The sequence below is a fragment of the Ptychodera flava genome, chromosome 18, assembly GCF_041260155.1.
Source record: "Ptychodera flava strain L36383 chromosome 18, AS_Pfla_20210202, whole genome shotgun sequence".
Classification (NCBI taxonomy): domain Eukaryota; kingdom Metazoa; phylum Hemichordata; class Enteropneusta; family Ptychoderidae; genus Ptychodera; species Ptychodera flava.
The window spans coordinates 33,853,605-33,869,396 of NC_091945.1; the positions used below are offsets into that span (position 1 = coordinate 33,853,605).

At 34.9% G+C, this 15,792-nt stretch overlaps 2 protein-coding genes across 2 annotated transcripts in view; one reads left to right on the plus strand and one right to left on the minus strand.

Annotated features, from left to right (window-relative positions):
• On the plus strand, positions 1–13,283 carry LOC139117448 (uncharacterized). Its single transcript, XM_070680566.1, has 4 exons — positions 1–369; positions 3,700–3,862; positions 5,760–5,879; positions 8,643–13,283. Exons 1-4 carry the CDS (start codon positions 184–186, stop codon positions 8,837–8,839), a joined length of 666 nt encoding a protein of 221 aa, XP_070536667.1. The 5' UTR covers positions 1–183; the 3' UTR covers positions 8,840–13,283.
• The window catches only part of LOC139117447 (acid phosphatase type 7-like), a 17,817-nt gene continuing 15,205 nt past the window's right edge, over positions 13,181–15,792 (minus strand). The window contains exon 10 of the mRNA XM_070680565.1: positions 13,181–15,251. Coding sequence (XP_070536666.1) covers positions 14,989–15,251 — 263 coding nt within the window. The 3' untranslated portion in view covers positions 13,181–14,988. The remainder of the gene's footprint in view (positions 15,252–15,792) is intronic.

Here is a 15,792-nt window from a genome sequence, read left to right on the forward strand (position 1 = left end):
CATAGTGAGCTCAAACGCGACGAGTGAGGGAGTGAGATATGCTTGCGTTGGGGTCGCTGGCATGTCAGGTCATAGTATACGTACAGGACAAAGGTCAACTTAGGGTAGGTTCTACCTCGTCATGTGACCTATAGCAGAGAGAAACACTGGAAACACAGGAAAGATGACGGGTGCAAGGTGATCATGTCCTATATCAACCGAAGCCGTGGTCGTCTTACCTATAAAATCATTTTATTAGGTGAACTTGGAGTTGGAAAAACTTCTTTGTTTACTCGACTGCGAGATGGTGTGTTTGATGAGTTGCGTACTCAATCATCGGCCCTTGATAACTGTAACAGAGATTTTCATGTCGACGGCGAGACAATCACGGTACGTGAAACACTCTTACTTGGACTGCCTTTCATTTTTACTTCCGTCTCGAATATGAAGTGCAAAGCGCATAATGACTTGTCTATTGTCCGATTAACGTCGGGGGGGGGGGGGCGGGGGAATTAACACAATAAGGAACTTGCTGTGCAATTCGGCTTTCGACTGATCGACTATGGCCTACAGCCACAGGTCGTTTATTCACAATTCAAGTACAGCTGAGTGTTTGAGTAGCTCTGCATGGCAGGGCTGTGTGTTACCGGCGTAACTTATACGGCCTCCGGTAACACACAGCCCTCCATGCAGACTTAAAGTTTTTGAGATGCTGTGTGACCCGGGCCATGCGTATACCATTATTTTGCAGTTCATTCACATAATTCGACGTTTCAGGGGGCGGGTCGTATGTTGTGTGAGGAAATAACGTTGAAATCACCATGATAGTTTTCTTTGAAGGTACTGTATTGAAAGAATATGACTATCTGTGTCAATACAGACAGAATTTTCTGTATCAAGCTGACCACATGATAGTTATATGCTTGCACTCGAACAGCTGTATGGCATGTTCACTGCTAGAATTACATAATTTAGCTGACAGAAATCCCAATGATTCCTCCGGAAAATGACAGAGCATGTAGTACCATGCACTCACTGCACTCATTGTTCTATATTTGGCTAGCATTATATATATAACTATTTTATGAACTTAGTTGTAGGAAGTAGATGGTGTGATCATCACGGTCCTACGGGACTGTGGACTCATTTATGGGGTTCCGTACAGTCCATTTCAATATTTGGGTATGAGTAGAATGCAATGTTAACCACAGCCCCTCCACTGGAGGGATTGTGGTTTAAATTAGTCGTTGGCTAGTATGGGGGTTTTATTAATATTTTCAGTAATTTACAATTACATGTAACAACTTTAAATTATCACATGAAATGTGCCACTTCCTACTTTAAAGTCTAAATGAATAATTATGATTCAGACCTTTTTGTATTATTTTGTTTCACATTTTGATCACTACAGTGTATTTTGGTGCACGCATGTTCTGTTATATTTATGCCCGTTGAATTTTGATAATTTTTTGAACAGTTAGTCTGCTTTGACCTAAAAAAAAAATACCTAGTTCTTCGTAAACTGGTGGTGAATGGTTCACAGTTGGTACAAAGTTCAGTTTCTATTGTTCAGCAGAGCAGATAGGATATTTATCATTTTCTTACAGGGACATATTTATTTAAAGGTAGAATGCGCCTCGGGGACAAATATTCAGACTGCCAAATATTTACTGTAATTCTTTTCTGAACTAACACTCGTTGTGGCTCATTTTAAAGCTCTTGGAGTAAGACAAGTTTTCGCAGTCTTAGGTTTTCAAAAATATTTTTACTTTCCTCATAGAGCTAACAGATGGATGGCGGCCATATTGAATTTCAAATATCAGTAATTGTTAGGTTTAACTTATTTCTCCAGTCCAAAACTTTGCATGGTGACTCCTGATGTATATTCTTGTTTCGGGAGAGCGGTTGAAAATTTCAAGTAGGAAGGTTAAGCAAAAATTTAATTTTTTCACTTTTAAGGTATATACTAATAAATAGTTATCAACAAATGTACGCATTATAGCTTTTTACACCAAAATAAACATGTAAATCTCGACAAGATTGACATCGCCTTAGCTGATACAAGATTTGAAATATGATGAACTTTTTGCCATTGATAAGATAATTTCATCCATGAAAAATGCATTTAATATGTACAGTTTGCATACTGTATGTGATAGCTGCTTTTACAGGTTGAACAGTGAGTCCGAGAATTGAAAGGGACTAATAGGGACAGTATTTGTCACCATGAGAGGACAAAGAAATATGGACACACATATTTATAACATTTTCATCTCCACTGATTTGAGGAGGAAATGATCTGTCCAGGAATTATTTGTATGTTGTGTTAAAGAAACATAACCTGAATACTACCAATTATCAGCAACTGTAGCAATTAAATTCTCACATTACAGTAATTATATGCTCAAAGTAGTATTGAAGTTAATGCATGGTTGACTGTAAAAGTAAATGAATTAAAAAGCTCTATATACATACACATGCACAAACACAAAGTTGAAAAGTTTTAGAAATTTATCAAGCACTCCAAAATCAAGTTTCAGTGGGTGTGAGCAGATCATGTGCCTTAGTGTCAAAGTCACATGCTTGATAAAAAGTATTAGTTCCATCTCACAGTCTGCCCTGTGACAGCAGAAATGCAAGTGCTGGTTTGTTTATCTTATCAAAACAATTATGTCAATTCAATGTTGTAGTACGCACTGTGTCTTGCCAAGGCCAAGAATTACTAGCTACGATACATGCATTGATATACCAATATTACAAAATAAATCCTTCATTTTCTCCAGCTTGCATACCTGGGTGAAGTAATGGATTCTCATAGTAAATCTAGCTTATCACTGAGTTTTTGCTAACATAGAATGCGCCTCGGGGACAGATATTCGGACTCTCAAACTTTTACAATTCTCCTCTGATAAACCACTTGTGGAGGTTCATTTTAAAGCTAGCCATAAGAAAACTTTTCACTGGCTTAGTTTTCAAATTTTGACAATTTTATTTTTCTCGGCAGAGTTAAGACATGGATGGTGGACATTTTGAATTTTAAATTTCGGTAAATCTTAGGTTATTTGTTTCTCTATTACCAATTTTGGACAGTGACCCCCGATTTTTATTCTTGATTTTGAAAGAGAATGGTCCAAAGACTCTTTAAGAAAAGTCTGAGGAAAAGTTTAAGTCTTTCACTTTCGAGGCACAACTACCTTAATGTGCCTCCATCAAAAAGATGTGGGGATTTTTCTCACAGCAGAACAATAGAATCAAAGCTTTACAGTTGAATATGGCTTGACTTAGCATATATTTGCAAAAAACCCAAATCCACAGGAAATAAGTTACCCTGGATGCTGTTACATGCATGTTATGAATTTATGATTGCGATGCGACTTAAGTTGAACATAGTTATACTAAGACTTGCATCTCAGTGTTTGCAAATCTAGTGTATTATTCTATTGTCCTGTTGAAAACCTGATTCGGTATCATTCACTGATAAAAACAATAGAAAGTAAACATCTTCCATAGTTGTTGCTAGTTTCCCACAAAAATGAATCTATACCTAGTAGATCGATAATATCAAATTCTGACTATAATGGAAATCTTCATTTCAGAATGTTCAGTTTTTACAGGTTGATCATTCATTTTCTTTGGATCTGGATGGACTGGTCATTTCACTCTGTGTAATATACCATGACTCAAATTTGATTGAATCAATCGTCATTTCTATTTTAACAGTTAAGTATCTGGGACACAGCTGGAGTAGAGAGATACAGAACTCTAACTAAGAATTACTATCGTGGTACCCATGCTGCAATCTTTGTGTACAGTGTAGATGACCCTTCTTCCTTGCATTACTTATCACAGTGGGTCAGAGATGCTGAGGAGTATGCTGATGGAGGTGAGTTTGACCAGGTTATAATGTACTTCACTTGTTTGAGTATATGCATAGCTGATAATAAACCTTCAGACACATTGGTTCTGTGTGTGTGCAACAAAATCATAGCTCGGTCTAATATGTAAAAATAAGAAAACACTGCTGATGAGAAGAAACAACTGTCTCAAGTGTGTTTTTTTCAAGGTCTGTTTGTAATGTCCTATTGTATTACACAATACGTATTATCAGTAGAATTCTTGTCAATTGGACCTGCCTATAGAATTTGGCACAATAAAGTGCGCAGTAACTCGCATAGATTGAAGCAGAATAACCAAATAATACCACAGCTGAGCCAGTCGATGTATATATAACACGTACACTATGCCATAGGTACCATGTTATAAACATAACAAACATACATTTGTAAGTACACACCGCTATGCAGGATGTGGAGTCAAGGGTGTTTAACATGTAAATGAACAAATTACAAGGAAATAAACTAGCAATGATAACCTACACGTAACTACCAATAGGCACAATATCAAAAAACTAGATACAGGCTAAAAGCTAGATAAAGTACTACATCATTAACTAAGTAAACAAAACAACTCAAAGATTGGGGGAGAGGTTCTGCCAGTCTGCTTCCGGAGCAAAGGTCTGGGTTGCAAACTTGGATTTGCAGATCTTTGGAGAACTGAAAGTGAAAGTGGCCTGAACCTGGTCCAGGGGCTTGAAGCAAGGCTTAGTGACGTCAAGTGTTGTGTGCAATAGAACGATGGGTAAATAGATAACACATACCAAGATGTCAACGTCAGCATTGTGTAAGTGGCTAAGGGACAGTTGCATGCTGTAAGTGCGGGGCGGGGGGTGCTAGCTCGATCTGTGGACTTATAAACTAGTTATGTGTTAATAATCACACAAATCTTTATATGTTACATTTACAAACAAACCACATATACAATACAGTTACAAACAAAACATACATTGCATTTTTAAATGTAATACACATGCAATGTTACAGGTTTTTGTAACATACTCAACATACCCTGTACATATAATGTTATAATTTCAAACAAAACACACACCATTTTATTGTTACAAATATAACACACAAACAATGTTAGACACTTACAAACATATAACACACATTCGATCCTATGTTACAGTTACAAACACATATACAATGCTACAGGTATAGTCACAACACATGGTGTGTGTGTTGAAAGTATACATATGTATACATGTATACATAACAAACATTCAGTTTATTTGGATATCTCTCAAGGTACCCCATAATATTGTTCTTTGTTTGCAGACAAAAACTAATGACTTTTAGACTGTATGAAAAGTGTCAATAGCAGTCCAGTCTAGCCTACTTTCAAAAAATGCCATGGACAAGGCTACTTACAAATTTCAACAGCAATTGTGAAGTTTATAGCTGCCTCACTTCCCTTTTAGACAATCACTGGAAGTACACAATGCAAATCAGACAATGTGAAGTACATTAGTCTCTCTTTCTCTGTTACTAAGCTCCAAAGATAGCAACAGGGAACTAATTTAGTGGGTCAGACTGGCCTTTAGAATTTTACTCATTTTTATGATATTTGAGCTATTCTGATTCAAATGTATGTAAATGATGATGAAATTTGCATTCTACAGGCTTTATCTTTGCATTTTTAGTCGAAAACATTTTTTGATTGAAATGTCAAAACAATGGGGATCTCGTAGTGGGTAGCCATTATTACTGTAAAATTTAGGTCAATTTCAGCTAAATATTGCAATCTGACAATTTTTGTGTGACCCTTTTCAATGTGTTAAATGGAATATAGCCACAATTTTGAATGTGCAAATTAATTTTATGGAAGTTTATCAAAATGAATTTCTAATTATGAACTGAAATACCCTTCTTTTGTCTCCTCAGCTTTTCACTTCCTTGTCGGTAACAAATGTGATGCACCCAGCCTCATCAATGAGAAAACAGTCAAAGATTTCGCTGCAACGCATAATATAGATCATTCCTTTACACTGTCTGCAAAAACAGGTGAGGATTATTGTATAAAAATTTTACCATGAAATCTGGAAACTACAAAGCCCTTATTATGGAAAACATTTATTATGTATTTTCAGTTGCAGTTTGTGTTATAGGGATTGAAATGCTTTTGCACAGAACCTAAAACTTACAAAATTTCCTGATAATTGTTGCTTGAAGAATTAAAATTATCTTTAGTTTCCTGGTATTAGAGTCTGTCAAATCGAGCTGTTAATATTCTAGACTGCACACAGACCAAATTAACTGCTCCTCAATATGTATATTTATCTATCTTCTGATATACTTCTATGGCATTTTTGAAGTTAAGTTTGAATCTTTGCTTTATTCAGACTGACCAAACTGTTCAAACTGTTTGTGTAAAGGCATCAGTAGTGTTCACAAATTAGAAGACTCAATTTAGTGATATGAGCAGACAAAGGAAGAAAAACTAAAATTTTCACAATGAAAGCTATCCTTTCCATTCACAAGAGACAAATATGGTCTTCTCAACTTTGCTTCGAATTTTCATTTGTTTGTTATAACACATCAGGGGATGCAAAATGTTGGCATAAGCTTGATAAAATTTTTCCCAGCAATCTACCGATATTCATATGTAAAAAAATATGATTTCACAACAAAAGGAAATGAAAATTATAACATCTTTAAATGTGAATTGGTTGCCCCTCTGATTTTCTAAACTGTGAAGCACACTAGCTGTTCTGCTTTCAAGGTCACCATAGTAATAACAGTTTCATTGAATGCTTGGGCACTTACAGCAATGGATAACATTTTTAGCTCCGCTGTCAGCGACGCGGAGCTATCAAATAGGTTGATTTTCCATCATCGTCCGTCGTCGTCCGTCGTCCGTCGTCATCCGTCAACAATTGCCTTCTCCTCTGAAACCGCAAGTCCAATTGCTTTGAAATTTTACATGCAGCTCACTTGGGGTGACCTCACTTAAATTTGTTCAAATCATGGTGAAATTTGCATATTTGTATTTTTTGGGCATTTTTTGGTGTTTTTGGTAAAAAAATCTTCTTCTCTGAAACCGCTTGTCCGATTGCTTTGAAATTTGATATGCAGTTTACTTAGGGTGACTTCAGTCAGATTTGTTCAAATCGTGGTGAAATTTGCATATTTGTATTTTTAAGGCAATTTTTGTCATTTTTGGTAAAAAAATCTTTAAAAATCTTCTTCAAAACTACCAGTCAGATAGCTTTGATATTTGGTACATATGTCCCTAGAGATGATCTATTTCAGATTTGTTCAAATTGTGCAGAAATATGCAAATTTGCACTTTTAAGGCAATTTTTGCCATTTTTGGTCAAAAAATGTATTTCTCAAAAGTACTGGTCTGATAGTTTTGAAATTTGGTATACAGGTTTCTATAGACGAACTAAGTAATATATATGGAATTTCTGATGAAATCTGTAATTTTGTATTTTGGGGCAATTTTTGCCATTTTTGGTCAAAAAATGTGTATTTCCAAAAGTACTCATCTGATAGCTTTGAAACTTGGTATACAGGTTCCTACAGATAAACTAAATGATATTTATTGAAATTATGATGAAATCTGCAATTTTGTATTTTTGGGGCAATTTTTGCCACTTTTGGTCAAAAAATGTGTATTTCCAAAACTACTCATCTGATAGCTTTGCAATTTGGTATACAGGTTCCTACAGATCACCTTAATGATATTTATGGAAATTATGATGAAATCTGCAATTTTGTATTTTTGGGGCAATTTTTGCCATTTTTGGTCAAAAAATGTGTATTTCCAAATGTACTCATCTGATAGCTTTGAAACTTGGTATATAGGTTTCTATAGATGAACTAAATAATATTTTTTGAAATTATGATGAAATCTGCAATTTTGAATTTTTGGGTCAATTTTTTCCATTTTTGGTTAAAAAATGTGTTTCTCAAAATATACTGTTTTCGTGTCTTGTAAGCCCTTGGGGCTGGGTGTGGCAACCAAGCTGTTTAAGACCACACATGACACTTTAATAAATAGATATAACATAACATAACATAACTGCTCTAACAGCTTTGAAATTTGGTATACAGGTTTCTATAGATGAACTAAATTTGATCTTTTGAAATTATGATGAAATCTGCAAATTTTATTTTGGGGGCAATTGTTGCCATTTTTGGTCAGAAAATTTTATTCTCCAAAAAACTACTCATCAGATAGCTTTGGTTGACATGTTCTTAGGGATGATCCAATGTGATATATTCAAAGTATGATGAAATCTTCGATTGTGTATTTTTGCAGCTATTTTAGCTACTTTTTTCTGCCCACTGCATTGAGCTATCAAAGATTTCCACTTTCTTCATCAACATGTGTCAAAAATAGTTATTCTCTACATAAACACAGCGGAGCTATATCGGCCGCTAGGTCGCTTGTTAAAACAAAGCATATCAGAATTCATCTTGAGGTATATACAAGGGACATCTTTCATTGGCATCAAATGTTTATCACCGTTACATTCTTAATGGCCTCCTTCAAACTTATTAAAAGTGAGAAGATAGTGAAGTTAGACGACTGAAGAAATGTGGGTCCATGCTATGATACAATATTAGCTAAAAGCAATGTTACAGTAGTTATTGTATAAAAGATTCCTTGCAACCCATAATGATAGCAGTGAGCCCATAGTCACTTAGGTACATCCCATGATTGCAATTTTTTTTTACTGAATTGCATTAATTTACATTCTCTTCATGAAATTTAGATGAAATTGATAAGGCTCTTGGCATTGTTTTTATGTCTATCAGGAGAGAAAGTCCAAGAAACAATGGTAACAGTTGCTAGGATACTGAGAGCACCAGCCAAACAGATTGCCAAGGTGATGAAGTACCATAGCAACGTGGACTATGAAGAAAGTAATTCAACAATATGTCTTGAACAGGATAGAGGTGAAAATGACAGAGCGGATGGAAATATGAATAAAACCAAAACAAAATGTTGTTAAACTTGAATATTGTAAATACCATATACACTGAAACAATGCAAACTTGTGACTGTGATTTGTGTACTGAGACCAGCTGAATTGCTGGATATCTTACCTCTAGCTTAACATGCAATACTGCCACGTTACCAAAATATAAATATTATACCGTACTTATACTTTGTCCATGATTGTTAATATCAATTCAATGCACTTCAGCAGAAAATCAGGCTCTGTTCCTCATTGAAAACTGTTACAGTACATAGAACACATAAAATAGATCTATAAAAGTCTAAAGAAGGCAGCTTCTCCCATGGCCTATTATGATATTGTGGCAAGTTTTCCTTTAGTATGACACCTGCTCTCCTGTACAAGCCAGTCAACTGTTACAGTCAGAGCAGATTGTGTGGTCTATACCATAGGGTCATGAAGATAGCAGAGAGAATACACTGACTTGAAAGAAATTGAATGAAGCTAAAAAATAAATAATATATGGATCACATTAAGTTGAACTATCAAATCAAATACTCTACAATTTCTTCACAGGTTGTATTTTTACTGCTTCTTGAAACCAGTTACATTTAGGCAATTCCTTGGTGGTCTTTTTATGCCCTTTTTACCTTCAGCGCTATGGAATGCATAAATCACTTCCATCTACAATATCAATAGTCCTCATCAAAAGCCAGTTTTTTTTTCCATCCATTTTACCAAAGAAGCTTTGGAAAGCCAAACTGTCTTCCATCCACTATTCCAAATATTCCTTGAAATCAAATGTTATTTCTTTCAAAAGCTTGGTTTCATGAATGCAAGAAGCACACCCATTGTGTATCATGCCAAGATTACTTATATTTGTACGGCAAGAATTTTTCTACTGTTCTATTATGTAGCGAGCCAAATATTACAGATGTCAATGTATGAAGTCTGTTCCCAGTAAAGCATTGTTTGTAACTGTGGACCATTTATCTCTGATTTTCAGAGAGTTGTATTTGTATATTTGTGCATGCTATCAGATGTAAAAATATAAAATATATGATTGGATAAGTCTTCTTTGACTGTTTCCACTGTTGATGTTCAGGTTAATTAATGACAGCAATAATATCTTTGTTTATATTTTCAAAATTGAACTGAAATTAAGGTGGAGCTGCACGTTGCCAACACAGTTTTTTTCAAAGCAATATTTCTCATCTAAGATGACAAGAAAACCCCCTCATACTATATATTTTCAAAAAGCAGAGACTCTCAAGTTTAGTATGGTAGCAGTTGTTTACTCAAAGGATGAAGGGGTGTATATTTGGGATAAAAAACCTCAATTTTGGTATTAATGATAAAAATTAATTTAAGTCAAAAACTTGACACTATTTTCTGAAATGTAATATTTCACTTGAAAGAGGAGTAGTATGTTGAAAATTAAAATCCTCTTATTCAAAATGTGAGGACTTTACTGCCAAACAAAATAGTGTTTTGTTATATATAGCATTTAAAGAACATAATGTGAAAATTTTAGAAAATTTGACCCAGCCAGAGTGGAGTCAAATTCTTTGTAAATCTTGAAATTCGGAGAAAAGAGAAGCCAGGAAATTGGGTATGTGAATTAACACTTCTTTATCAAGCAACTGACAATTGCTTGACAAGCAAAAGGTGAACCCATTCAATATTTTAATCTTGGGTTAACAAATTAATTAAATTAAAAATTGAATTAATATTTGCAAAAAAGTGATTTTTGAGCAAAATACACTGTGTTGGGTGCAGCACCCCCTTAAATGAATATTGGGGTCCATCTCTTCCTGTTCTTTATCTTAAGGTACTACAAAGTATCTCGGGAACAGATTTTCAGATTTCAATTTGGTACAATTCTTTCTGATTTGCCACATGTGGGAGCTCATTTTAAAGCTCTTGGAGTGAGAAAAATTTTCACTATCATAGTTTTTCAAATATTAAAAATTTTATTTTTCCCCATAGAGTTAGCACAGGGATGGCAGCCATTTTGAATTTCAAATATCAGTGAATATTAGGTAATTTATTACAAAGTTTGCTTGTCGACCCCTGATTTTTATCCTTTATTTGGTAAGAGTAAGGTTGACAGTTTCATTGAAGAGAGAATTGGGCAAAGGTTTAAATCTTTCACTTTTGAGGTGTGTACTGCCTTAATTGTAGTCAATGTGCCTTGGAGACAGATATTTGGACTCTCAAAGTTTCACAATTCTTTTCTGATCTGCCACTAGTTGGGCCCATTTTAAAGCTCTTGGAGTAAGAAAAGATTTTTCCTTATAGAGTTAAACCATGTATGACGGCCATTTTTAAGTTAAAATATCAGTGAGGTAATTTGTTTCTCAAGTACCGAACTTTGCACAGTGACCCCTGATTTTTATTCTTGATTTGGTAAGAGAACGGTTGAAAGTGCCATTGAGGTAAGTGAGCAAAAAGTGTAAGTCTTTCAATTTCATGGCAAATTCTAACATAAATTGGTCCTTGTATTTAATATACATGTATGGAGAGATGAGGACAGAACGTGCATAACATAAGCATTGTATAAACAGTTCAGTCAGAGTAAATCAATACAGCTCTGCTGATTTCAATCAGATTGGGCCTCTGAAAGGGAAGTAAAACTGGTCCACGAATCTTTGTAGAATGGGTAGTTTAAACAGTACAGAAGTTTGTTTCAGAGACTCAAACTTGATATGTGCATTGATCACTCTTCACGTACTAAGATGTTCACTTGTCTTTGCAAAGCTTGAATTCAAAATCATTCTTTTCTCTTTTGTTTTGTTGGTACAAGTTAAATCTACCATAGACCCTAAAAAGATTCTATGAATCTACTTATCAAACTAATGAATTTTTTGCTTTCTAAAAAACTCTGTCTCAAAGAGATGTTGAGAGATACCAAATAGTACAATCAAAGACTGGAGTTTTACGAGTTTTGCTGCAATACTTCTGTATTCAGTTGCTGCTTTTTGAAGATTCAGGGTTTTTATATCAGATCGAGAATTTACCGGATTTTAATACTTTTTCTACTGTCTATATGGTGTACTATACTGGTCTACATAACGGCATAGCCAGTTCTGCAGCAGTAGCGACATTTTTGATATACACTGCAACAGCAGTAACTTCACTTATACACAATTTCCTAGCCAGGCAGTCTTGCACACCGTCCTGTAGATTAAAGCTCAGTGAAAGGGCACAGTTAAGTGAGGATACCAACAAATCTCTTTGATTTGAGAATTCAGATATTGTTTGTAAAGGCTAATTCAATTTCATGAATTTAACAATTTGAAAGTTAAAGCCCCTGTAGCTGTAACTCTTGAAATTTGTCGACCTGAAAAAGGCTTTCTTTTTTCTCTGGTTTTCTTTAAATTCTACAGATTTAAGGGATATAGTCTTTTACCACTGAAAAATTGGACAAGTTAATTTTAACCGTTCTTTTGATTTCCCGCCATTTTTAAAAATTGGTAATATTACAAAGAAAACATAGCATATGGTGTCCCAGTGGAAAACATTCAGCACTATGCATTATATTGGATTACTCTGTTGTTTCTGTGAAGATTCCAATGCATATATGCACTGTCTACTGTGTTTTTGCTTTATTTGCATGACGGCACCATTTTATGTTTGGGCAAACATTTATTATTTATCTTGCTCAAAATTGCACAGTAGTCCCAGTGGACAGTTTATTCAACCTGTATAAACACCCCACAATGAGTACATTCCAATGAACTTATTTTAGTTTGGAAGTAAAATCACAAAAATAATGCGAAAAAGATACAGCTATCAGGCCTTTAAATTTCAAGATTATCTGTTAAAATTATGCTCAAAAATTGATTGTGTTTAAAATTCACAAGTAACTTGAGAAGCCAATGCTGTGAAGTGTTAAATATTGTATAATTTCCAGGTAAAGTTATCAGCAAGTGAGATGGTCTCGTTATATCACCTGTCAGATACTAGTATGCAAATTTCCTTTATCATGAACATTCATCAAAATCGATGTCTTTCTTTTGCCATAACAGAGATGCAGCTTATTTAAATATGGTGTATGGCTGTCAAAATCGTCTGATAAAATTACAAATTTGCCATCTTTTCTGGGAAAGGGGTTGATTCAAAGTGGGAAATAAAACAGATATGATCATCAATAATGTAGTCAGAAATTTTAAATATGGACCAAGCTGTTCAGTGTACAGACAAAATTTGCTTCGATTCAGTATCTCAGTTTGTCCAGATCAAGGAGCATTATGGGTAATGTCACTTACTATGGAGATGATGTGGAAACAAATGTAGAGGGATGTATTTTTTAACTGCATCATTCATGCATGTTTATTAGTCAGTGAAAATAACATCTTCATACAATCCATCAGACTGCAACAACAAATAGAATCAGGGTCTCTGATATATTTATTTCAAGTTTATACATGAATATGTATATACAGAAAAATCAATTTTTTGATAATTTACAAAATAAAAGCATTACTTTACATCAGATCTGGCTTGATGCCCTTCATTTCCACCTTTCACTGTATTACCCTATGCAGAGGTCCAAGCTCCTAAAAATAATCAAGTTATACTTTGGTGGTGCAAAAGTTCATAATACATGCAAGATATCCATATAGTTGTCAGCAGTAATACCAATCTGATATAAATCAATAGGTTTTATTTGTTTTATTGCATGAATTTTTGCGAGCAACACATATAACAGATGACAGAGTAGTGGCATTACGAATTAATTGTGAATTCAGAATAAAGACAAAACCTTTCACATCACAAGGAAGAGGTACGAAAGTAGTAATTGTTAAAGACAGTGGATTGTTGATATAGAATGACAATGGAGACTGCTGTTGATAGTTTCTCCCAATTACATGAATTGTACAATTTCACTAAAAATTTAGTTATAGGAATCTTATAATTGATACAAGATTGAGAACACGGTTGTAAGTTATAAACAAAAGCACTCAATAACCAACTTTTGCCTGGTGCATTGCCACATTTGAACAGTTTCCAGCCACTGTAAGTATATGAACCATGTTAAGTCATTGTTGTAAGACAGTCAGACACATTGTATAGTACTCTACTGGTATAAAGGAAGCATTTATCCTCATTTTCTGCTGTTGAAGTCTAAATTACCGACAGAACAGTACATGGTTATATTGTAATTTGCTGGTGAATGGATCAAGTCTAACATCACTAACTAGGCATTTCATTCATGGTTACATCATGGTTATTGTCCAGATTCCTCTTGATAAGTGAGCTTATTACAAATATGGTTGGCAAAATACCACAACTTTTGAAATGAAGCAAAATTTTAAGTAATCAAGATTGTGTAGAAAGGTCATGGTCTTCAATTAGTGAAGTCCATGTTGACTCCATGTTGACTGACCAAGCACTATCGGTACTTCTAACCCTACAGTTCTTATCTCTAGCATAGACCCTCACTCAAGCCTGGTCTATACGTCCAGCCATTTAGTTTCTTACAAGTGGCAGACTTTATTTATACCATACATTGACAGACTAAATAACATCCCCCAACTTCAGATTAGCTGTGATTGGCATGCATACACACTTAACATTCAACCATTTATATATAAGTAAAAGAAATGGAAGACTCATTTGTTAAGCCTCATATGAAGGTAGTTTGGAATTGTCTCACATAAAGGATTGTTCTAAACATACTTCTTCATTTATTTTTCCTACCTATCCCATGGTTTGTAGTTGGATTGAGGGTGAATTCATTCTTGTGACCCCTATATGACCCTATATCTTTGCATTGCTGTAGCTTTAGCTTTCAATCTTCAAACAAACTTAATAGTTTATTTCAGATGATTCCTATTTTTGGATTTTAACAGAATTTGTTATCTTCATACATCAAAATTTGTGACTGATCAGCCTAATCCTATTGCAACCACAACTATCACTACACGCCCACATATGTAGTACTGTAGATGCTACAAATGTATGAAAAATGTCAGTCGCAGAGAAAATCGTCACCAATGAATCCAAAAGTTAAACATTTTAACTTCAGTATTACAGGAACATGACATTTACTATTACTTCAAAATGCAGTAAAGACATAGCACAAATATACGGTGATTCTGACAACCAAAGCAAGCACCTTTTTTCATATAACGAAGACTGACTGTAGTTGCAATGCTGTGTAATATTCTGTTCATAACTACCAAAGCATGATCCAGCTAGGTAGTAAAGAATTCATCATCATCCAGCCATTCACGCAGAAAGTTCAAATCTTCTTCGTTCTTGTCTTTCAATAAATCTTTCTCTTCTTCCTCAGAGAGTTTAAATGGTCCGTGATGCTGCTGTTCAATCCATGCTGAATCTATGACTTGTCCATTCAGTGCTAATATTTGCTCCCAGTGTACATGTGTTGAGTTAACTATATTCAGCTTACCAAATCCATAGAGGCCAGGAAGCCATGCTCTGAAGGCTGACCAGTCACCTGCATAAGAATCAGTGGAAATAGACATTAAAACACACAGAAACATATATTAAGTATAGGATAAAGCCCGAGTACGAGGGCTCTTCTGGTATATAAAGTCCAACCCAACAATAAAATGTCGAGGGCCGCAGGCCGAGACATTTTATCGTAGGGTTGGACTTTATATACCAGAAGAGCCCGAGTACGAGGGTTTTATCCGACTTAAAAACTATCGCCCCTAACTGATACATGTATATTTTCGTTTTCAATGTGTTTACGTCAACCGTCCCTTTGTCAATGTAACATGTTTAGGATATGAATTAAAACTTTTATTTGTGAAATAGCCTCCCAATGTAATGGAATATCCTATAAATGCCCTAGGGCACATTATATAAATGCCCTAGGGCACAGAAGATTTTTGTTGCAGCTGGTTTCGGCTGTGTTACCAATTTGAATATTAAAACGTACCAGATGTCTACAGAATATGACATGTTCACTTTTGATTGGACAGTACTCTACTACGGCACTGTCATTCGTTTCTGGAATTTGGTGACCAAGGCTT